At 38.6% G+C, this 18,611-nt stretch overlaps 1 protein-coding gene across 4 annotated transcripts in view; it reads right to left on the bottom strand.

The window, feature by feature from the left end:
* prex1 (phosphatidylinositol-3,4,5-trisphosphate-dependent Rac exchange factor 1) overlaps positions 1-18,611 on the bottom strand; it is a 113,362-nt gene that overhangs the window by 81,244 nt on the left and 13,507 nt on the right. For all 4 annotated transcript variants that reach the window (XM_047364151.1, XM_047364072.1, XM_047364217.1 and 1 more), the window contains exons 2-3: positions 8,782-8,847; positions 8,096-8,218 (exon numbers count right to left, since the gene is read on the bottom strand). In XM_047364151.1, the coding sequence (XP_047220107.1) occupies positions 8,096-8,218; positions 8,782-8,847 (189 nt within the window). The remainder of the gene's footprint in view (positions 1-8,095; positions 8,219-8,781; positions 8,848-18,611) is intronic.

Genomic DNA, 18,611 nt, shown 5'->3' on the forward strand with positions numbered 1-18,611 from the left:
AAATACTGCTCGCCCTTCACATTCAAGGGTACAAAAGGAATTTCTCTCATTTTGTGGATATGAAGAACTGTCCAGTTGGTCTGACTTGCCATTTGCATTAAACCTTAAGGAGATAAATTTGACATCTTGGAAAGAAAACTCCAAGATTCTGCATACACAAAATTCAATGGTAGCAGTAAAGACCACAAACATCGTATCAATATTCCAATATTTCTACTAGAGACGTTGACTGAATTTTGTCCATCAAATGTCAAACCCTTTAAGCCACAGTTTTGAATTTGAGGCCAAAAGCGGCAACTGAGCACTTGCAGTTTTAGATTTCACTTACAAGGCTGTTTCAGATGGCAGTTTCAGTGTCTATACGTCAAGATTAAGATCCACTCTGTACATGGTTTCACATCCTAGTAGTTACCTATAGTTAATACTGGATAATGGGCTTTAACAAACAGGCTGCAGCTTTAGCTTCAGATGGGAGACTATGTTTATGCCATTTCTTATACTATGCTACATGAATAATACATACGAAGCTACACTGTGTTTTCACAGGCTCGGGTGTTGTATTTCTTCTTGTAACTAAATCTAAATGGCAGCTTGACAAAAGGTTCTGCATCAGTTGCTATTTTGTTGCTTTTTGCACAGCATGATGCATCGTCTAACATAAAAATGAGGAAGTGTTGCATTTTGGGATGCTGTTTATTCATTTCCACTATGACGTACACTAAACAGAAAACGAGAAGTGGGAGAAAGGACGTCTATGAATGTTGGTACAAAAAGTTTAAAGTTTCATACAAGTTTGTATTTCTACACCTTGTGTGATCAAAATCGCATTGCCAAAGCCTGTACTGGTATGAAAGTTTGACCTTCCTGGAAGCGAAAGCACCAAAATAATTTTTAAGGTTTCTAAAGTAGATATTTGTCAAAGAAATTTCATCATCCTGTTTAGATCATCAATTGCCCAAATAAGACACATCTCAAGTGCAATCACAGAAGTCATAAATGAATATTGCATTTGTTTTACATTACTTACATTTCAAGTGAGCATCATCTCTCGAGATGTAATACAAAACTATTCACATTCCTTGAAGTATTACATATTTTGTTACATTACATCCACAAACATCAAAGTATTCTACTGGGATCTTATCTGACAGACCAACACCAAGTAGCACATAATAGTAAACTGACAAATCTTTTGTGGTCTTTGGTTTTCTTCCAGGATTACACTGTGTTCAACTACATTTATCTTGCCATCGGGCTCTGAAGAAAAACATTCCCACACCATGATGCTCCCACCTCCATCTCTCAACATGTTTAGGGTGATATCCAGAGTTAGTGTCCTGGCACATAGAGTTTTACATGCAAGGTAAAAGGTTCAACTTTAGTATCATCTGACCAGAGAGCACTTCTTCCACATGCTTTCTGTGACCACAACATGGCTCCTCCTGGGTCCGGGAGCTGGTTGCCCATATGGGGTATTGGCACCTGGACCTGGGACCTGGGAGCATAGAGTATGTTTGGGGAGTGTGAGTGAGTGTATGATGTCCATTGTTGTTTGTCTTTACGTTGGATGCATGGGTGTGATTGTTTTTATGTGTCTGCATGAGGGTGCGAATGTGCGATTGTGACTTTGTGTGCCTGTTTTTTGTGTCAGGTCGGGTCTCAGGCTGCTCCTTCTCCTGGATCAGTTTAGGCCCCCCATCAAATCTGGGGCCTATTTCCACAAAGTGACACCACCCTTTGAAACAGCACAATGTGTCAGTTTGTTCTAAATACTTAGTATAGAAAAAATGGTTGTTTCATAATTAAAATCACAAAACAGCTATTTTATTTTCTATTTCTAGATTTCATAATAAGGGAAAAAATCAAATTTAAATCCAATTTACAAAAAGGGAATGAATAACTCTTCCTGAATTCTATATGTATGTAAAAATTTAAAAAAGCTATTTGTGACCAAATGAAATAATTTTAATGGCAGCACTAGTTTAGTTCTTTTGTAGAAACACTATGCAGAAACTGTCTAACAACACAAATAAACTGCTAAAACAATGATTAGCTTATTATTTAAAAACATTGTTCAGTTTGTTACTATCTTGGCCAAAGTTTTTAAGAGTCACTATGGAGGCCATGAGGAGCCACATGTGGCTCCAGGACCACAGACTGCAGACCCCTGGTCTATCACATAAATCCCCCAGATTCTGGTTATGTGCAGGTCCAGGTCACCGCAGGTCCAGGCAGGTGATAGCCTAACCGGAGCAGGTCAGTGGACGAGTATTGAAGCAAGCCCGTCACTGGCAGGTAAATGGGCAGTAAAAAGAGCCAGGCACAGACAAACAAGATGTAAGTCCTACAGGCCCACATTGTGGACGAGGACTCAGGTAGCGTCGACAGTCCAAAAGCACAAGGTGAGGCTCAAGACATAAGATGACAGGTGGGCCAAAAGTAAGGACTCACACAGACGGTAGCGCCGGCAGATCGTGAAAGTATTCCAAAGTGAAAGCAATTGCAGAATCTGATTAGGTAAAAAAAAACATAAAATAAATCAGAAGGGTTCAAAGTCACTAGCAAGCAGCAGCAGCTAGTTGCGCCAGCGATCACTCACAGCCAATGTCAGCTAATGCTTATTTGTGAGACCAGGGTCAAAAAGGTTGATGCTTTGTTTCTCCAGTAATTTCTGAGTTTCAAGACCACTGTGAAAGACGTAATTTGTGCTAAAATTAGGCTCAAACTGCTTTGGTTATTCCTTTGATTAGCAAATCTGTATATAAATTCTTAGTCACTGGAAGGTTATTCCGGAGACTTGGATGGGAGCGCAGGATCACACACAGCGAAACACGTCAAGTCAGAGAATACTGGGTGTAGTTAACAGAATTTAGAAAATGCATGATGACATGACTGTTGCCTCTTGCACAGTTACCATATATACATGCCCCAAAATGGAGCAATGATTGATGAACCTCAAAACCTCTTCAACATGAGTCACCTTTTTCATTGTTGCGGGATTCTACAATCCCGCTTATATTATTTGCTTTAAGCAAAGAAGATTATTAAGATTATTCCTCGGATAAACACTTTGTTAAAACTGAAAAACAGACGACTGTCTTGTCATTAAGAGCACTGAGTTTTAAGTAAAAACAAATAAATTAACTATTATGGTAAATTTGCCTCCTTCTAAGCCATCTCAGTGGCATCTAACCTTAAATAGCAACGAATCCTCCCATTTTTCTTTCCTCACTGTGGTACTGTGGAACAATGCAGGAGGTTAATCAAATCCCAGTCATGGTGTTGACCTCTGCTGGAGGTCAAGGGCCACGGTTGGAGGGCGCCAGACGGGACCGAGCAATTGGCCGAGAGGTGTCAGTGTTGAAGGAGACAAGGGTCATGGAAGTGTAATGGATATGCATGAACAAAGGTGCTGTGTGCGAAGCTCAAATTCTTAATGGAAAAACTGAAAAATCTTGAGGATGCTGTTACAGTACGTACAAAGCAACAAACTTTGTTTACATCTCTTTGATTGCAACAAGGTAAAATTGCCAAAGATAAAACTATTTTCTTGAATTAAACAAAAAAATAAAAAATCCCAAAATGAAACCAGAAAAAAAGGAGGAAAATGTCAAAAAAAGACAGATCAGCATATAAAATTTCAGTCTAATTGTTGTTTGTTTAAAATTTGTGAGAATAAGTGTTTGAAATCTGGAGTTACAGCCAAAAATGTGTTTTATGAAGCCTGAATGACCTTTGTCCCCAGAAACCTAATCAGTTCATTGTTGAGTCAAATGGACATTTGTTGTCAGATGTAATGAAATTCCCTCCAAGTGTTTCTGTGATAACGAAAGTCTAGAGACAATCACCTTGACCTTTGACCATCAACATGGATTGTCCTCCCAAACAGTACAACTTTAAAATGTCACTGTTTAAGATATCTATTGCATATTTGCGCCTTTAAAATGACTTACTGTAATGCAAAGGGATTATTCATGCTCTTTAAGGTGAGCTTCTGTTAAAAGGTTAGAAGCAGGTAATATCTTTCTGGCTAATAGATAACTTTCTGTTCTAAATTCTCATGTAGTATACATCTAGAGTAGTTGGCCTCAGAAGCTGAAACTAACAGCTAGTCTTAGAGGGACCAGGATTAAAGTGGATTTCTACCATCTTAAAACAGCTCTAATATGAAAAATGTCAGTATGCCATCTCTACTTCATGAATTTACATAGTCATCGCACTGGGTGGGGTATTTGCAGAGAAGTCAAAGATTATTTACACAGGAAGTGGTGGTAGGAGGCAGAAATGATCTTCCTGTGTGAGAACAAAACATGTGAAGTATTTTGGTCAAAGTAACAACCGAACCAAAAAACAAAGCAGTTTTAAAGTCAGCAATATTTTTGCTTTTTGCTCTTATATAAGACAGTTACTCTGACCAGAACATGTTACACTCTCAGTACATGTTGCACAGCATTATTACTGACGTTGCACTGCGTCCTACCTCCATTTTCCATGTTAATAATCCCAGATTTCTAAGCAACTATTTAATGCAAATGTGCCTGTATTTTGAAGGTTCGAAAAGCTGCATTTTCAGAAACTACCAAGACCTTTTTCAGATATAAATTGTTGTAATATACTGTATTACCTGCTTATAACTAGGAGTGTAAGAAGAGCTTGTAACTTGAAATGATAAAATGTTTTTCATCAAAATGAAGGTTGTTCAATGAATCACTATAAAGTATTTAGTCAAAGCTAATGGTATCAGCAAGCTTTAAGCTAGACCCCTCTGTGGCTTTGTCTGAGGCTCTTATTTTGTAGTAAGACAGGAACCAGTAATTAGACGTGGCACAGACGTCTAATTAAGACTGCATTTCAGGCTAGCCAATAACATCATAAAATCCTTTTTGTGAAAGCATTTTTTGTATAAAACAGTGAAAGAGAGACGCACTCTGTCAGACACCGGCAGCTGGATGATGCTAAAATTGGCATCTGTTTCACAGCATCCCATCAGGGAAGCTAAAGGGCACAGTTTTTAAGATTTCTGGAAGGCAGTTGTACACCTCCATTATAAAATGTTTCATTCTACACTGATCTGATATTCTGTACAGCATCTTAAGATTTATGAAGCTTTTAATGTCCTTCCTGGCATTAGGACCACCCTAGAACTAGACAAACAAAAAATTTTATAAAAGGGCAAGTCAAACCTGAACCAAATTATTCTGCAGTGATTACAGATTTTAAAAACAATGATTAATCCATGAAACATTTATTGTATTTATGAAAGCAAAATAAATGGATTTTCAGTTCTTACTTAAATACTGTTCAAATCTCGTCAAATCCAATATCGTTTAAAATAGTCTTATCTTGTGACCTGGATGTATCATTACACCCCTGTTTATAATCCTTTTTTTTTTCTTTTCCTCTTGCTCTCGGTGGAAGACACACGCATTTTCTCTCCCTCCCTCCCTGCTGATCCCTGCTTCTGCTTTTTGTCTGTATTTTTCTCAGAGCCTCGCTTTGCATATCCTCCAAACTTGTAAATTATGGATTTGGTCAGCTGGACTCTCAACGTAATTGGTCAAAAAACATTTTTCCTATGGGAAGACAGGGTAAAGGAGACCCTCTTGTCCAGGCATGACGTTCTTCTCTGGAAACACAATGGATTCTTGGCAGCAGTGGAAGATTGTGTACCTGACTATGATGTCGGTCGCGGATGTAGAAAATGTGTACATATTTGGACTTTTGATAACAGGATTTCTGCTTTTTGGAGTTGGTGGTTACCTGGCTTATCGAGTGATTTGCAAAATGTGGGCGGCTGTTCAAAGCATTCCAAAGCTGCCTGCGATGTTGGATGGAGTCTGTAGAGCGATCAACACTCAGACTGAAATGTTAAGAGAGCAGAATCGCAAGCTGGACACGATTCTTGAACAGAATCGCAGCTTGGCAGCGGTTGGACTCAGAGGTTAAAGGATATAATCTTGGAGAAGTTGTAAGCTCCAGATTTGCGGAAAATACCAGAAATTTGGCTATTTGGATTCGCAATTGAGACATACCAGTAAAACTCTTAAGGTGGTTGGAAATTCACAACTGCCTGAACCACAACATTTATTGTTTTTCTAAATCTGGCGCCCCAATGTGGCCTTGGCAACTTCTGCTAACTGGCTATCGACAAAATATGTCCTGGATGTTATATAAACACGACGCTCTTCCCCAGCACTCCCCTACCAGCTGTGTGCTGATAGGACTATGCGGCCGATTGATAAAACTTCCACCTCTCTTCTCAAGGACAATGGCGCTTCTATCAGTGTTGACAGTCTAATTCTTGCAAACACACTCAGATTTATATATTCACACCCTCAAGATTCCACCGTACCCTTGCTAAGTCTTTACTTATGTGTGTGTTGCTTACCCCTGCTGAGGTTTTTTTGTACAATTTCAGACTCTGTTATGCTAAGAATAGAGTCTGAAATAGGATTATTTTTTTCCTCCTATCTTACTTTACCTAAATGTGTGATTTCATTACTTTTCATAGATTTTACCAGCGAAAACCAAACATTATTAGTAACTTGGACTTTAGCTGCTCTTACACCAATGACCCAGCTTTCTTAATTAGATTACTTAGTTCAACTTCAGCACCAGTAAAAGCAATATATTATTAGCATCTGAAAATGTGGATTAAAGCTGTTTTGTACCAGTGACTCAGCTTCACTAGTTAGAATTCAGTGGAATGATGAGACTTCTTAGCACAAGATGCTTTCCCCTACATAGAGGACTTAATGATATAATTACCTCTTTAGAAAGATTGGTTTAGAACCTGCTCTTACCAGTAAAACCCAAAGGATTATTAATGTTATCTGTATCATTGTAATATTGACCAGAGATTTCTCAGAAGGATTCATAGATTTTTAGATTTCTTAGCATTTGATTTGTTTTTCTATGTTCTTTGTGATTGTGTTGTAATTGTATGTACAGCGCTTTCAGTGTCTCGTTACTGAAAAGCACTATATAAATAAACTTACCTTACCTTACCTTAACACTACCTCACTTCAAAATCCTGACTTATTTATTTAGGGTTGATGTGTCTTATACTGGCTCTAATTTATCTAAAGCTCTGGTGCATAGGTCACTTTTATTACAGATAAAGTAAAAGAAATTTCCCTCCAGCTTTGTGTTCCGGTCTCCCTTTTTCTGATCTGAATCTGAGAACAGAGTGCTGGAAAAAAGCATGTTGGGCTCCACTAATTAATTCTACGCCCTGACACTTTGGCCTTACACCGTGACAGCTTGCACATGTGTGCAGATCCATCTTGATGAGCTAATTCTGTGACAGAGATTGAATGTCATCTGTGCCACAAGCAGGTAACAGATAGATTGTTTCCGACTGTGAAACGACTTCACAACAAGGGTTGGAGTTTCATAAAAAGGGCATCTAGGCTCAAGCTTCAGTTGCGTAGATGTTTTTCAAAAGCTATAGCTACCCTGCGATTCAGCTTGCCGTACCTAAGAAACTGCAACTCCACTCTGTGTATGCCTGTGGTCCAGTAGCTGGGTAGAGAATACTGATGCTGGCGTATTTAGTGCCTTAGTGTAAGTGAACTGAAGACAGATTATCGGAGAGGGACAAATGGAGGGAGAGAAAGAAGTAGCTTGAGATTGAGTGCTACCAGCAGAAACATTGTCCCCCTCACTGAGTGACACACCATGTCTTCCTCCCCGGACACAGACCCTTCTTTGTTTGTTCCCGGGGGCCATTCGAGTTCATAGAGAGGGGAGCCTGGAGAGTGGGGTAGTGTGTGTTAGGAGTTGCAGAGCGGAGAGTGATGGAGTGACAAAATGAGAAGATAGAAGCACAAACTAATGAAGATACTGGTACATACTGAGTGGGAAATGCAAAGGTGATGTCTGTGGGACCATGAGATAAAACTTATGATGGAAACAGAGACATTAGAAGGGTATTTCACAGCCGGCTTTTCCCTGCAGCTGTGGTTACAGGTAGCCCATAAAAATAGATAGGATTATATTCCTGTGTTTTCTGAGGTGGTGTCAGGTATGCAAGCTGTGTGCTTCTAAGCACATGTGGCGTTGTGCTGTTCTCTGTACTTTGGTTTGCACTTACAAACTGGAGGAACACGTGGCCCAGCGAGTGGTTAGGATGGGGTTCGGGCTGCAAGCTGCTCTCCACAGCAGACAACACCTCTTTGTGCAACTCCAGGATGTCCTCAATGTTTGAAAACAGGATCTATATATGAAACAAGGATGGTGTGAAGGGAGGGGATTCAAAGGAAGAAAGATGCAAAGAGGAAAGGTGGGAAGAGGAGACGGAAATAGGGTGAAGAGATACAAACAAACAAAAAATCAATTAATTAACCAATAAGATTTTTCCTGGCCAGTTTGCTTCATGGTTTAACCTACCAATTACTGTTAAAACAGGTTGCATGTTTTTGGGAATTATAACATAAAAAATGTACAGCATGTTCTTTGATAGATAAAAAGTTTTGAATCAGATAGAAAATTAAGGAATTACAAAAATATCCCTGTTTTTTGCCCTTTATCTGATTTTTAGGAAATTCAAAAAAGTGCATTAATGTGTATGCACCTGATTGGTGTGAAAATAGTAGTAGTATTAGTAGTTTCGATGCATTTATTGAATAGATAAATTGCCAAATTCTTTGGGGATTTGACCTGCTGATCACCAATCAGAAGTGATCAATTAAAAATTGGTTAATTCTGATTTCTGGCCGAAGGATTGGTGCATCTTAAGTATTTCTGTTTGCTTTATTTAAGCTTCAAAGCAAGTCTTACCTTGACATGTTCAGGTGAAAGACACTGTTGGTCATCTGGAATTTGTCTGATTCTGTGCAAAAAGGCCTAAGGAGGAAACAGAATCAAATAATTAAAAATAGGACATTTGCTTGAATGTTGATGAAGCAATTTGGAGGCTTTAAGCAGCCTAAGAGACGCCTGGTTCGTTAAAAACAAAACAAGAGGACAGATTTTGCGGTCAGGAAGTTGAAGTCTGTCAGCTCCTTATTTCAGACTTAGGATGCATGTCTTCTTTTTTTGAGGAAATGGATACTGTACAAACCGATTCTGTCAGATGGCTTGCAGCAAAAGACACACATGCTCATTTGCTAAATGGAAAGTTTCCTTTTACAGAAAGTCTTATCACTGTTGTTTTGCTGTTCCTTTTTGTGCCACAGTACCATCCATTATTTAATAAAAAATGTTTAACACCTCTCTCCCTCAGACACCTAAAGCTAGATCATGCATGGAGGAAGCTTATGCACCTGAGCATTAAGTCTTAAGACGTCAAACCACATAACTTCTTCTATTTGCAGCATCTGTACACAAACATGGCTGTAATAGGCTCAGGTCAAGTTTAGCTTTGCCTGTGAGGAAATATGTGTTGACGCCTGCCAATCAGAACCTCCATTTACAAAAAAAAACAAAACAAATATGGTAAAAAAGGATAGGAAATGAATCTGCCAACACTTTCTTTTTTTTTTTTATCTTCCTTGTTTTTCTCTTTATCACACTGTTTGACAAGCTAAACATCCCCTCAGTCTGTCCCCATTTCAAACACCAATAAGTTCTTAAAAAGAAGGGGACAGAAGAAGAAAGATATGAATCCCATAACCAACACAAGGACACCTTTATCCTTGAATACTTCAACTGGCAGGCTCCTGTTTTGTCTCCCTGCTTTTAGTGTCTCAAGGCTGAAAATCAATAGTCTGGCATGTGCCTAAAGAACCAACAAGCGATGATTTCAATGATGAAATTATAATGATATAAATCCTGACCTTTTTACCTCCTATTTGAGACACACACACATATATATTATATACGTCATCAAAGTTTTAGCCAGTTTAGAGTGAAACAAGGAACTAAAGGCACTTTTTGCCTATTGGACATTATTCCTACCAATACCATCAGTATGCATGAGACCAGTATGAGGTCTCATGGTACGATTACTTTGAGCAACTACTGTTAGGCTATAGATTATTACATTTTACATTACATTACATATTTAAATGTTATCTGTAACATTGGTTTTGATTCACAAAATTAGGTAAATATATAGAATAAACATTGTCCAAGTATAGAAGTAGTTTTCAGGTGCTGTTGGAACAAAATATTATCCCTTATTTGTCAACTCTGTCCGTCATATAGTAACACAAGTAAAGCAGGCTGATTATAGCTGGGTAATTAGTCAGGCTATCTGCTCAGGTACCCAGCCTGCTGCCAGCTGCTGAACAACCATGCAGATCACAGCTTTTCGTCTGTAGTTTTAAAGCAATCGCACTTTAGTGAGAGTGATGGGGGTAATTAACCTTTTTAGACAGCTGACTAGCAGCATGCAGCAACAGGTAAGGGAGAGAGAGTGTTGCATTACATCATGCTCAATACAGTCAGATAAAACTCTGGTAACTCCATCACATTTTCTGTGGTTTTACATCCATTAGTTTGTAAATCTTGGTACGTCTTGATACTATTAACCAGTCCATGCTAGGTCTGCACAATAGTAGGTAAATATGTAATTGCAACACTATTCCTGCAAAGTGCGATGACACCTTCAATTATGATTAACCCACATTTTTATGACCCTTTTCATTCTTTATATATATATATGTATACACCACAAAGTGGAATAGGAGACATTTGTTTCAATATCAGGTGCAAACAAAATAAAAGATGCTAGATTTTTGGTTACTGTTTGGAGCCAGTGTAGATCCAGATATTCCAACACAATCTAAAGATGCTAAACTGGATTTGGATCAGAGTTTTCAATTATTCTGGAGTCAGGGATTGATCCTGCCATTTGACCTGCAACACGGTTTAGGTGGGTGAAATGTGTCAAAGTAACATCCACATCAGGAGATTTACATAATGTATCACAGCTCTTAATTGAGAGGCGTGTTAGACAGCTCACTGGGACCTGTGTATTGCTACTATTCAACACAGACCATGAATAACAAGAATTACCAAGAATTGCAAAATTGTAGGATTTGTGAGGATTCTTGTGATTTTGTAAATATTCGGGTCTAGGCTGTGATGCCATTAGTTCAGGTACAACAAAGGTACGATAGATAAAGATAAAACATGAGATTTGCCTTGATTCGAACTAACATTGTCAAGAATTCAGTACAATTTAAAAGAATCTATTTTGAATAATCCACAAATCAATTAGAAATCAGTTAAAAATATGCCAAATACATCTGAAAATCAGGTACAATTAAATTTGCATTTGTTACTATTGTAGACAATTTGTGGGATTTTCCCTCAAGCTATAATAAAAAGTGATGAGGGGCTAGCAGGTGTAACTGTTACGATGATTGATTATATTTAAAGGTTAAAATGTTTTAAGTGAAGGGAATGTTTTTGCCAATAAAATATAAAAACTAAAGTACTTGTTTTTGGACATGAAATGTTAAAAAACAATTTTTTCATTTCACTTTATTTATGTAATGTTTTCATTTTTATTTTGCTTTTTTACTTTTTGAACAAATTATTTCCCTTATTTCTAATAAATAACCTTTGCGTGAAGCAATATGAATTTATTTTCTACCGATTTGAGCTGTTTTAAGTGGGTAGACTTTCTTCTTCTGAATCTATCCATTAGCTGTTCAGAACTAGATGAGAAGACTCCAAGAGCAGTCTTGTGCAAGTAAGATACTGACTGATCATAACTCTTCAGAGAACTTTGTTTGAAAACAAATGGGAACTGTCTCTTTAAGTTTTGTTGTGCACGTTTAGGAAAAAACACGTACTTTTCACATCAACTTAAATTTGTTGATGACACCAACCTGAAGCATGCTGACAAGAAGCATACATATAAAAGCCCTGTACAATAATAGATGCACCTTTGTGAATGTATTTATCTATTTTCAACTGCAGTATGTATACTGTTATGGATGTACGTAAATGCTGTTAACCCAAGAAACAAAGCATTAACCTGTTTCATCCATTTTTTTGTAAGAATGTGTACAAACATTATTGGCAGCAGCCTGAAGAACACTGGCAGCCACAGACCTAAGCCCTCTGATGATGTATTTCACTTCTCACCTCTTTAAAGTATGTGACAATAAGGCTTTAATCAAAGTGAGTTTTGTAATTAAGCTTACTTCATCTTTCTTTTCACAAGGTGGACTCAAACAGATGTAAAATTATTATGAAAACGTGAATCATTTTTATTTGAGAAGTGATGAACTTGGACCTAAAAGAATCCTAATCAAACTGAAATGTGTCTTAGATTAAGATCTAGATCCAACATCCAAATGAATGCAAAGAGCAAGTGGGTCACATCAGAGCCTTGGATTTTGATAAGATTATCAATGATACTCACTTTGCCTCCCAACAGTACATGCTGTACATGATCCTAATTTGGATCAGCTTAAAGTTATTAAAACTATTTGCATTTTTTTCACAGTAATTTACAAAATTATGCATACTCCATCCAGCTATTTAATATTTTGTTATGTAATGGACCCCATCCCTAACAGTAAAATGGAAGAAAAAAGGAAAAATGGTTTTCAAAGTTCTTATAAATAAAAAATATGAAAACTGTGGCATACCCAGCTCTGTCTTTCACTGGAATTACCGCTACAAGTCTGTGTTGATCTGCCTCTGTGAGCTTTGCACACCTTGTGACTGAAATCTTTGCCTAATTCTCTTTACCAAATATCTTAAAGTCTGTGAGATTAGATAGATTGTCTGAATTTCAATTTTTGACACATATTCTCAACTTTACAGGCCTGGACTTTGACTAGGCAATTATAACACATTGATATGTTTTGATCTAAACTATCTCACACTAGCTATGACTGTATACATATGGTCTTTGTCCTACTGGAAAGTGAATCTCTGCCCCGGTCTTAAGTCTTTTGTGGAGTGCAACACTAACAGTTGCCATGTCGTCAAATACTCCTATACATTAGCTCTGCATCTCTGCAGCTCCTCAAGAGATTCCATGAGCCTCTAGGTTGCTTCTGAGGAAATACTTTCCTTTCCCGGCCTTTCGATGGATAGTCATGTCTTGATAGGTTTGTAGTTGAGCCAAACTCTTTCCATTTCTGGACCATGGATTGATCAGTGTTCAGTGAGATATTTAAAGCCTTGGATATTCTTTATGACCTAACCCCATTTTAAACCTTTTCCCAATTTTATACCTAACCTGTCTGGTCTGGTTCTTGGTCTTTACAATGGTTTTTGTTAATTCATGTTCTCTAACAAACCTCTGATGCCTTCACCATCTAGGAAGGAAGAAAGGAAGGAAGGTGAGGAAAGAAGGTAGAGCACACGGAAGGAAAGAAATGACAAGGACAAAACAAGAAAGAAAGGGTGAAAGAAGGGAGTGGGGAAGAACAAAGGGTACAAGAAAGCAAGGAACAGAAGGACATAAGAGAAGAAGGGGAAAGGAAGGGAGGACAGAAGTAAGAACGAAACATTTAGACAGTGCAGTGGGATAGGATTAATGTCTTTTCATACTCTTAATTGTTTTTCAATCTTTATTAAGACCTGGAAAATACTTGAAATTCTGCACTTCTCCAGACAGCATAGGCACCCTTCAAATCTACTAAGTACATGACTCCTGATCACAAATAGTTGACTGGATTTTATTTAGGGGTATCAGAGTAAGGGGTGCTGAATTTAAATATATAAATTCTACACTTTTCAGGTTTTAATGTGGAAAACAAAATTGAAAACAATGTATATATTTTTTTGCAAGACAACATCTTAAGTGTCTAATTTACTTCCAGTAAGTCACAGTCTGTAATGAAAGACCAACTCTCGTAATCACACATTGGCTCCAAAGATAGAATTCTGCAAACCAGACTGTCAGGCATCAACTGTATAATTTCCTCTAAGTTTGAGCAGTATAAGGAAGGTTTGTTTCAGTTTTTCCCATCTTTACTAGCTTTTGCATAGGTTTTTCAGATATAAAAAGCAAAGGTCTTGAGCTGTGAGCTGCGACCACTAATTAAGAGTATTACTAAAGGGAAGCAGAGGTTGTCCTGTTCTTGACTGGGTTCGAGAGGGAGCTGATTGTGCTTGTGGCGTACACTAATTAAATCTCCCATATGGCAACATCCATCCACACTGGTGGAGTCAGCGGAGTGAGACACTACTCTCTGAAAGAGGAGATGAGAAGAGGCAGGAAACAACCTTTCCGTTGGTCACCTTTAGTGAAAAGAGAACAGACTGAGAGTGGGGTGGGAGTAGAAGAAAACAAGAGAGCCACAGGATGAGTAGAAAAAAGGTCCAACTGGAACAAACATTGAGGTTCAAGATAAAGTATCTCTTGAGTCACAGCTACCATTGAGGCAGGATTCAAGCAAATGTGCCATGCAGATGTGGCAATCAGTGGGGAGGATGGTTGGAAAAAGTAACAAAGAGTTGCTTTGTGTCCAGGTCTTACCCTGGTGTGACCAGTCTCACCCAGGGATGTGTTGTCTGTCTTCATTGTTCCATCACAAAGCACATAGGTTTGTTTAGAGAAAACATATGAGACATTGGTTGCTCACCCAGGCACACTAAATCCAGTAGAGCAAGAGAAGACAGCATGATTTGGGAATAAAAACAACAACTGTGCACATCTGAGTTTAGTCAAACCAGAAGCTTTGCAGTCTGAACTGCTTTATTTTGAGAAAATACAACACTGAGCTGGCCTAAAAGAAGCTATTTTGGGTATAATTGCAAAGGCGGTGACGTCTGATGGACACCAGTTAGCTGTACCTAGAAAGCAACGCATGACTTTCTGTCATACTGCAGTCAGGACTCATTTTCATACTCATCTATTTTTGAGCGTAATAACCAGCAGACAGGCCAACCTGCTGCCAAGATAATAGGAAAGTCAGTCATGTTTTGCAGAAAAGAGGCAGGAACCTGATTTGTTTTGACTCTTCTTTGCCAACTTAATCTGCAGCTGGACATATGACAGGTTGTCAATAATGGTCAACCGATGTAAATGCGGTACGACTTTTGTTAACCTGATGTGACTGAGGTGACCTGTGTTTGCTTTCATATCTGCATCTCAAGTGACCTTTTCTACCTCCTCCTGACATCAGCATGCTGACATCAGTAAAGAAAGTGTGCCAGGAACAGCAGTGCACACACAAGAGCGTAATGACGTCAGTAGCCGCTGGTACTGTCAACAAATCATGGCTGATACGTAAAAGGCACTGGAAAGTATGGCTCCACTTTTCAAAATGCGATGCAGATTACGCTCGCTGCAATATTTGTGACGCAAAATGCAAGGACAGCGGCGGGAATACTTCTAAAAACCTTTGTTAACCTGATGTGACTGGCTTGTCAAATTGGTTGAGCGAATTAAAAAACAGAGCTACAACAAACCCAAATAGTCTCCCACTCCCACACACAGTGATATGAATCAAGATGTAATTATTAACAAGCAGCTAAGCCAGTTGTTATAGGAATAAGGAGGACTATAATGAATAATAGCGATGTACCCACTGGGTGCTCTTTTACAGCTAATTACTTTTTAATCAACATGCTCAGAGGCAGCAGGATGCTGTAGGTGACCCGTGTTTGCTTTCATATCTGCATCTCAAGTGACCTTTTCTACCTCCTCCTGACATCAGCATGCTGACATTAGTAAAGAAAGTGGGCCTTCAGTAGAGACATCAGTCAGTTAGTCATTTTCTATACAGCTTCTTCCATAGTGGGTTGCGGGGAAGCTGGTGCCTATATCCAGCAGTCTATGCGGGAGGCGGGGTACACCGTGGACAGGTCGCCAGGGCAGGGCAACACACAACAACCACGCACACATTCATTCACACACCAAAGGGCAATTTTGAGAGACCAATTAACTTATGTCTTTGGACTGTGGGAGGAAGCTGGAGTACCCGGTGAGAACCCACGCATGCATGGGGAGAACATGCAAACTCCATGCAGAAAGACCCCCGGCCGGGAGTCGAACCCAGGACCTTCTTGCTGCAAGGCAACAGTGAGAATCAGATGATACCGAATTCAGTACTTTTATAGGTACAGACCGAATTCTGTTGGTACTACAGAGTACCGATTCACGTAAAATCAAAGGGTACCATGTTTCAGTACCTAAACACATCATAGTGACACTGAGGGAGTGGAAGAGTGGGCGATTTTCCATGCCAGACAGGAACAGCATTGCACACACAAGAGCGTAATGACGTCAGTAGCCGCTGGTACTGTCAACAAATCATGGCTGATATGTAAAAGGCACTTGGAAGTATGGCTCCACTTTTCAAAATGCGATGCAGATTACGCTCGCTGCAATATTTGTGACGCAAAGTGTAAGGACAGCGGCGGGAATACTTCTAATATGAGGAAGCACCTGGTTAAGCACAAGATTTTTCTCAAGACTGGAGAGACAATTTTTTGTCAGCCTCAGATCTAACTCCTGCATTCGGCACAGTTAGCACGCCTGCGTTCGTTAGCAACTCGTTGTCTGCAGCAAACGACGTGGCTTGGGTTTGTGCATTATTAGGAAAAAACACTGCTTAGTCAGTTAAGGGCTTTCATGTTGTAGAAATGTTTGAAACAACTCAGATGTTACAATACAAACAGCTGGATGTTGTTTTGATATATTCATTAAAGTTTCTACATTGAGAAATAAATATGTTAAATTGAAAATTTTTGAGATTTTATTATTAAAAGAATTAACATTTATTACCACATAAACAGAAAGGACAAATTGCAAATACTCTCAGACATATTTCTAAGCTGAGTCAGGGATTTGTGCACTAACAAATTAAAGTCAGTTTGCTAAGCGGACAAAGTTCACTACTATTTAGTAATGTTTTCCCCCTTTTCCCCCTGTGCATAGAATATTTCAGAATGTCTAACCCTTTAAATGATACTTGGAATGATGTCCAAAACGTTTCGCAATTTTACAGAACTATTGAAATGATGAACTGCACCATTTTTAAACAGTGGCAGACTCCACAGTTTTACACATCTGAAAGCCTCAGTCTCTGTGATGTTTTTATATATAATCTCGTTACTACTCATCTGATAAATAAGCTAATCATTTTTGTTTGTCTTTTTTTGTAGCACTACACAAGCCAGTTGTTTGTTACCCTGTGCCAACCCTTTTAGAAATCTGGCATCAAACGTAAAAGATTAAAAATCATCATTTGAATTGTTTTAATTGTTTAATGTTAAATATTATATATATATATATATATAGATCAATAGATCGATAGATCTATATATATATATATGGGTTTATTTACATTTTCCACTGCACCAAAACATTTTCTGTAAGCACCTCTGTGCATTACAACCTTTCCTTCCCAGCAGCTTACATTGCACATCTAAGGTGTGTTTGTTACCAGAAGCCAAAAATAGCAAACACATCAATCAGTGCGATAATAATAGTTGGTCAGATGGGACCCAAATTCATCTTTTGATACCCTAGGATTCACACTAATGAGTCAGACAGGCTTAGACATGGCTCAGCTGCAGCATGGAGCAAAACAAAGATATTGCACATGATGGTCTCTTCCCAGGAAGGGTGACGGGCTATATGGAAGGAAAACTGCTCGTGATGCAATCCCACCGGAGACGAGCAGCACAACCATGAAGCTCCTTATTAGACCACAAAGCAGCTGTCAATTACAACACAAATTCACAAAATACACCAAGGATTGTCATTGTGGTGTACCCAGGGAAGTACAGCAACGTCTGCAGCGGAAACAAGCACTTGAAAGTTACACAGAACACACTGCACATTCAGATTTACATGCTCTAAAATACGTAAGAATTTTTCCATAAGTATACAAACAATGCATAGATGCAGCCTGTTCACTTCATTTTGCAACACTGGGCTAAGCAAATACTTGCCCTCATATTATTAGTTGTCAGATGGAGGTTGCAAAAGACCAGACACTGTGGCAGAGGTTCACCTTCCATCAGGGTTATAACTGCAAGCATACAACCTGAGCTACAATATATCAAAGTTTATCAATCAGTTACAATGACCCAAAGTCCAAACTCAAATCCAATCAAGAACCTGTAGAAAAACTTAAAAACTGCAGTTTGCAAATGCTCATCACTCAATCTGACAGCCTGAGCTACTTAAAAAGGACAATGGGGAAAGATTTCAGCCATTAGATGTGGTAAGCTGGTAAGTACATACCCCCAAAAGACTTCCAGCTGTAACTGCACCAAAACATGGTTCTACAAAGTGTTAACTGAGGAGGTGTGAACAGAAATGCATGCCATATTTTCCAAATTCTGATTTGTAAAAACAAAATCCTTAAACAACATTTCATTTTCCTTCCACTTCACAATTATGCACTACTTTCTGACGAAATACACTAAATTCTGTGGTTGTATAACATCTTAATGGGAAAAAAATGTTTTTTCCTAAAACAAAAATTGCAACGTAAATGAAAGCAAGGGGCAGAGTAATCAACTCTTAAGTTTCAACAAGCAACTCAGTTGTCTCTGTATAGCACATAAACTTTTCGTTACCCTTTTTACTACCCCACACCCTTTCCTCTGCCCTTCTGGACATACTTTTGTACAAGGGTGTTTTCATACTTTACTAACAAAAAGGTTTTTCGGGAACTCATGTCGAGCAGTCTAGGAGTTCAGGGAGTTTACAGAGAACAAAACGATCAGCCAGCAAT

The sequence above is a fragment of the Girardinichthys multiradiatus genome, chromosome 1, assembly GCF_021462225.1.
Source record: "Girardinichthys multiradiatus isolate DD_20200921_A chromosome 1, DD_fGirMul_XY1, whole genome shotgun sequence".
Lineage (NCBI taxonomy): Eukaryota > Metazoa > Chordata > Actinopteri > Cyprinodontiformes > Goodeidae > Girardinichthys > Girardinichthys multiradiatus.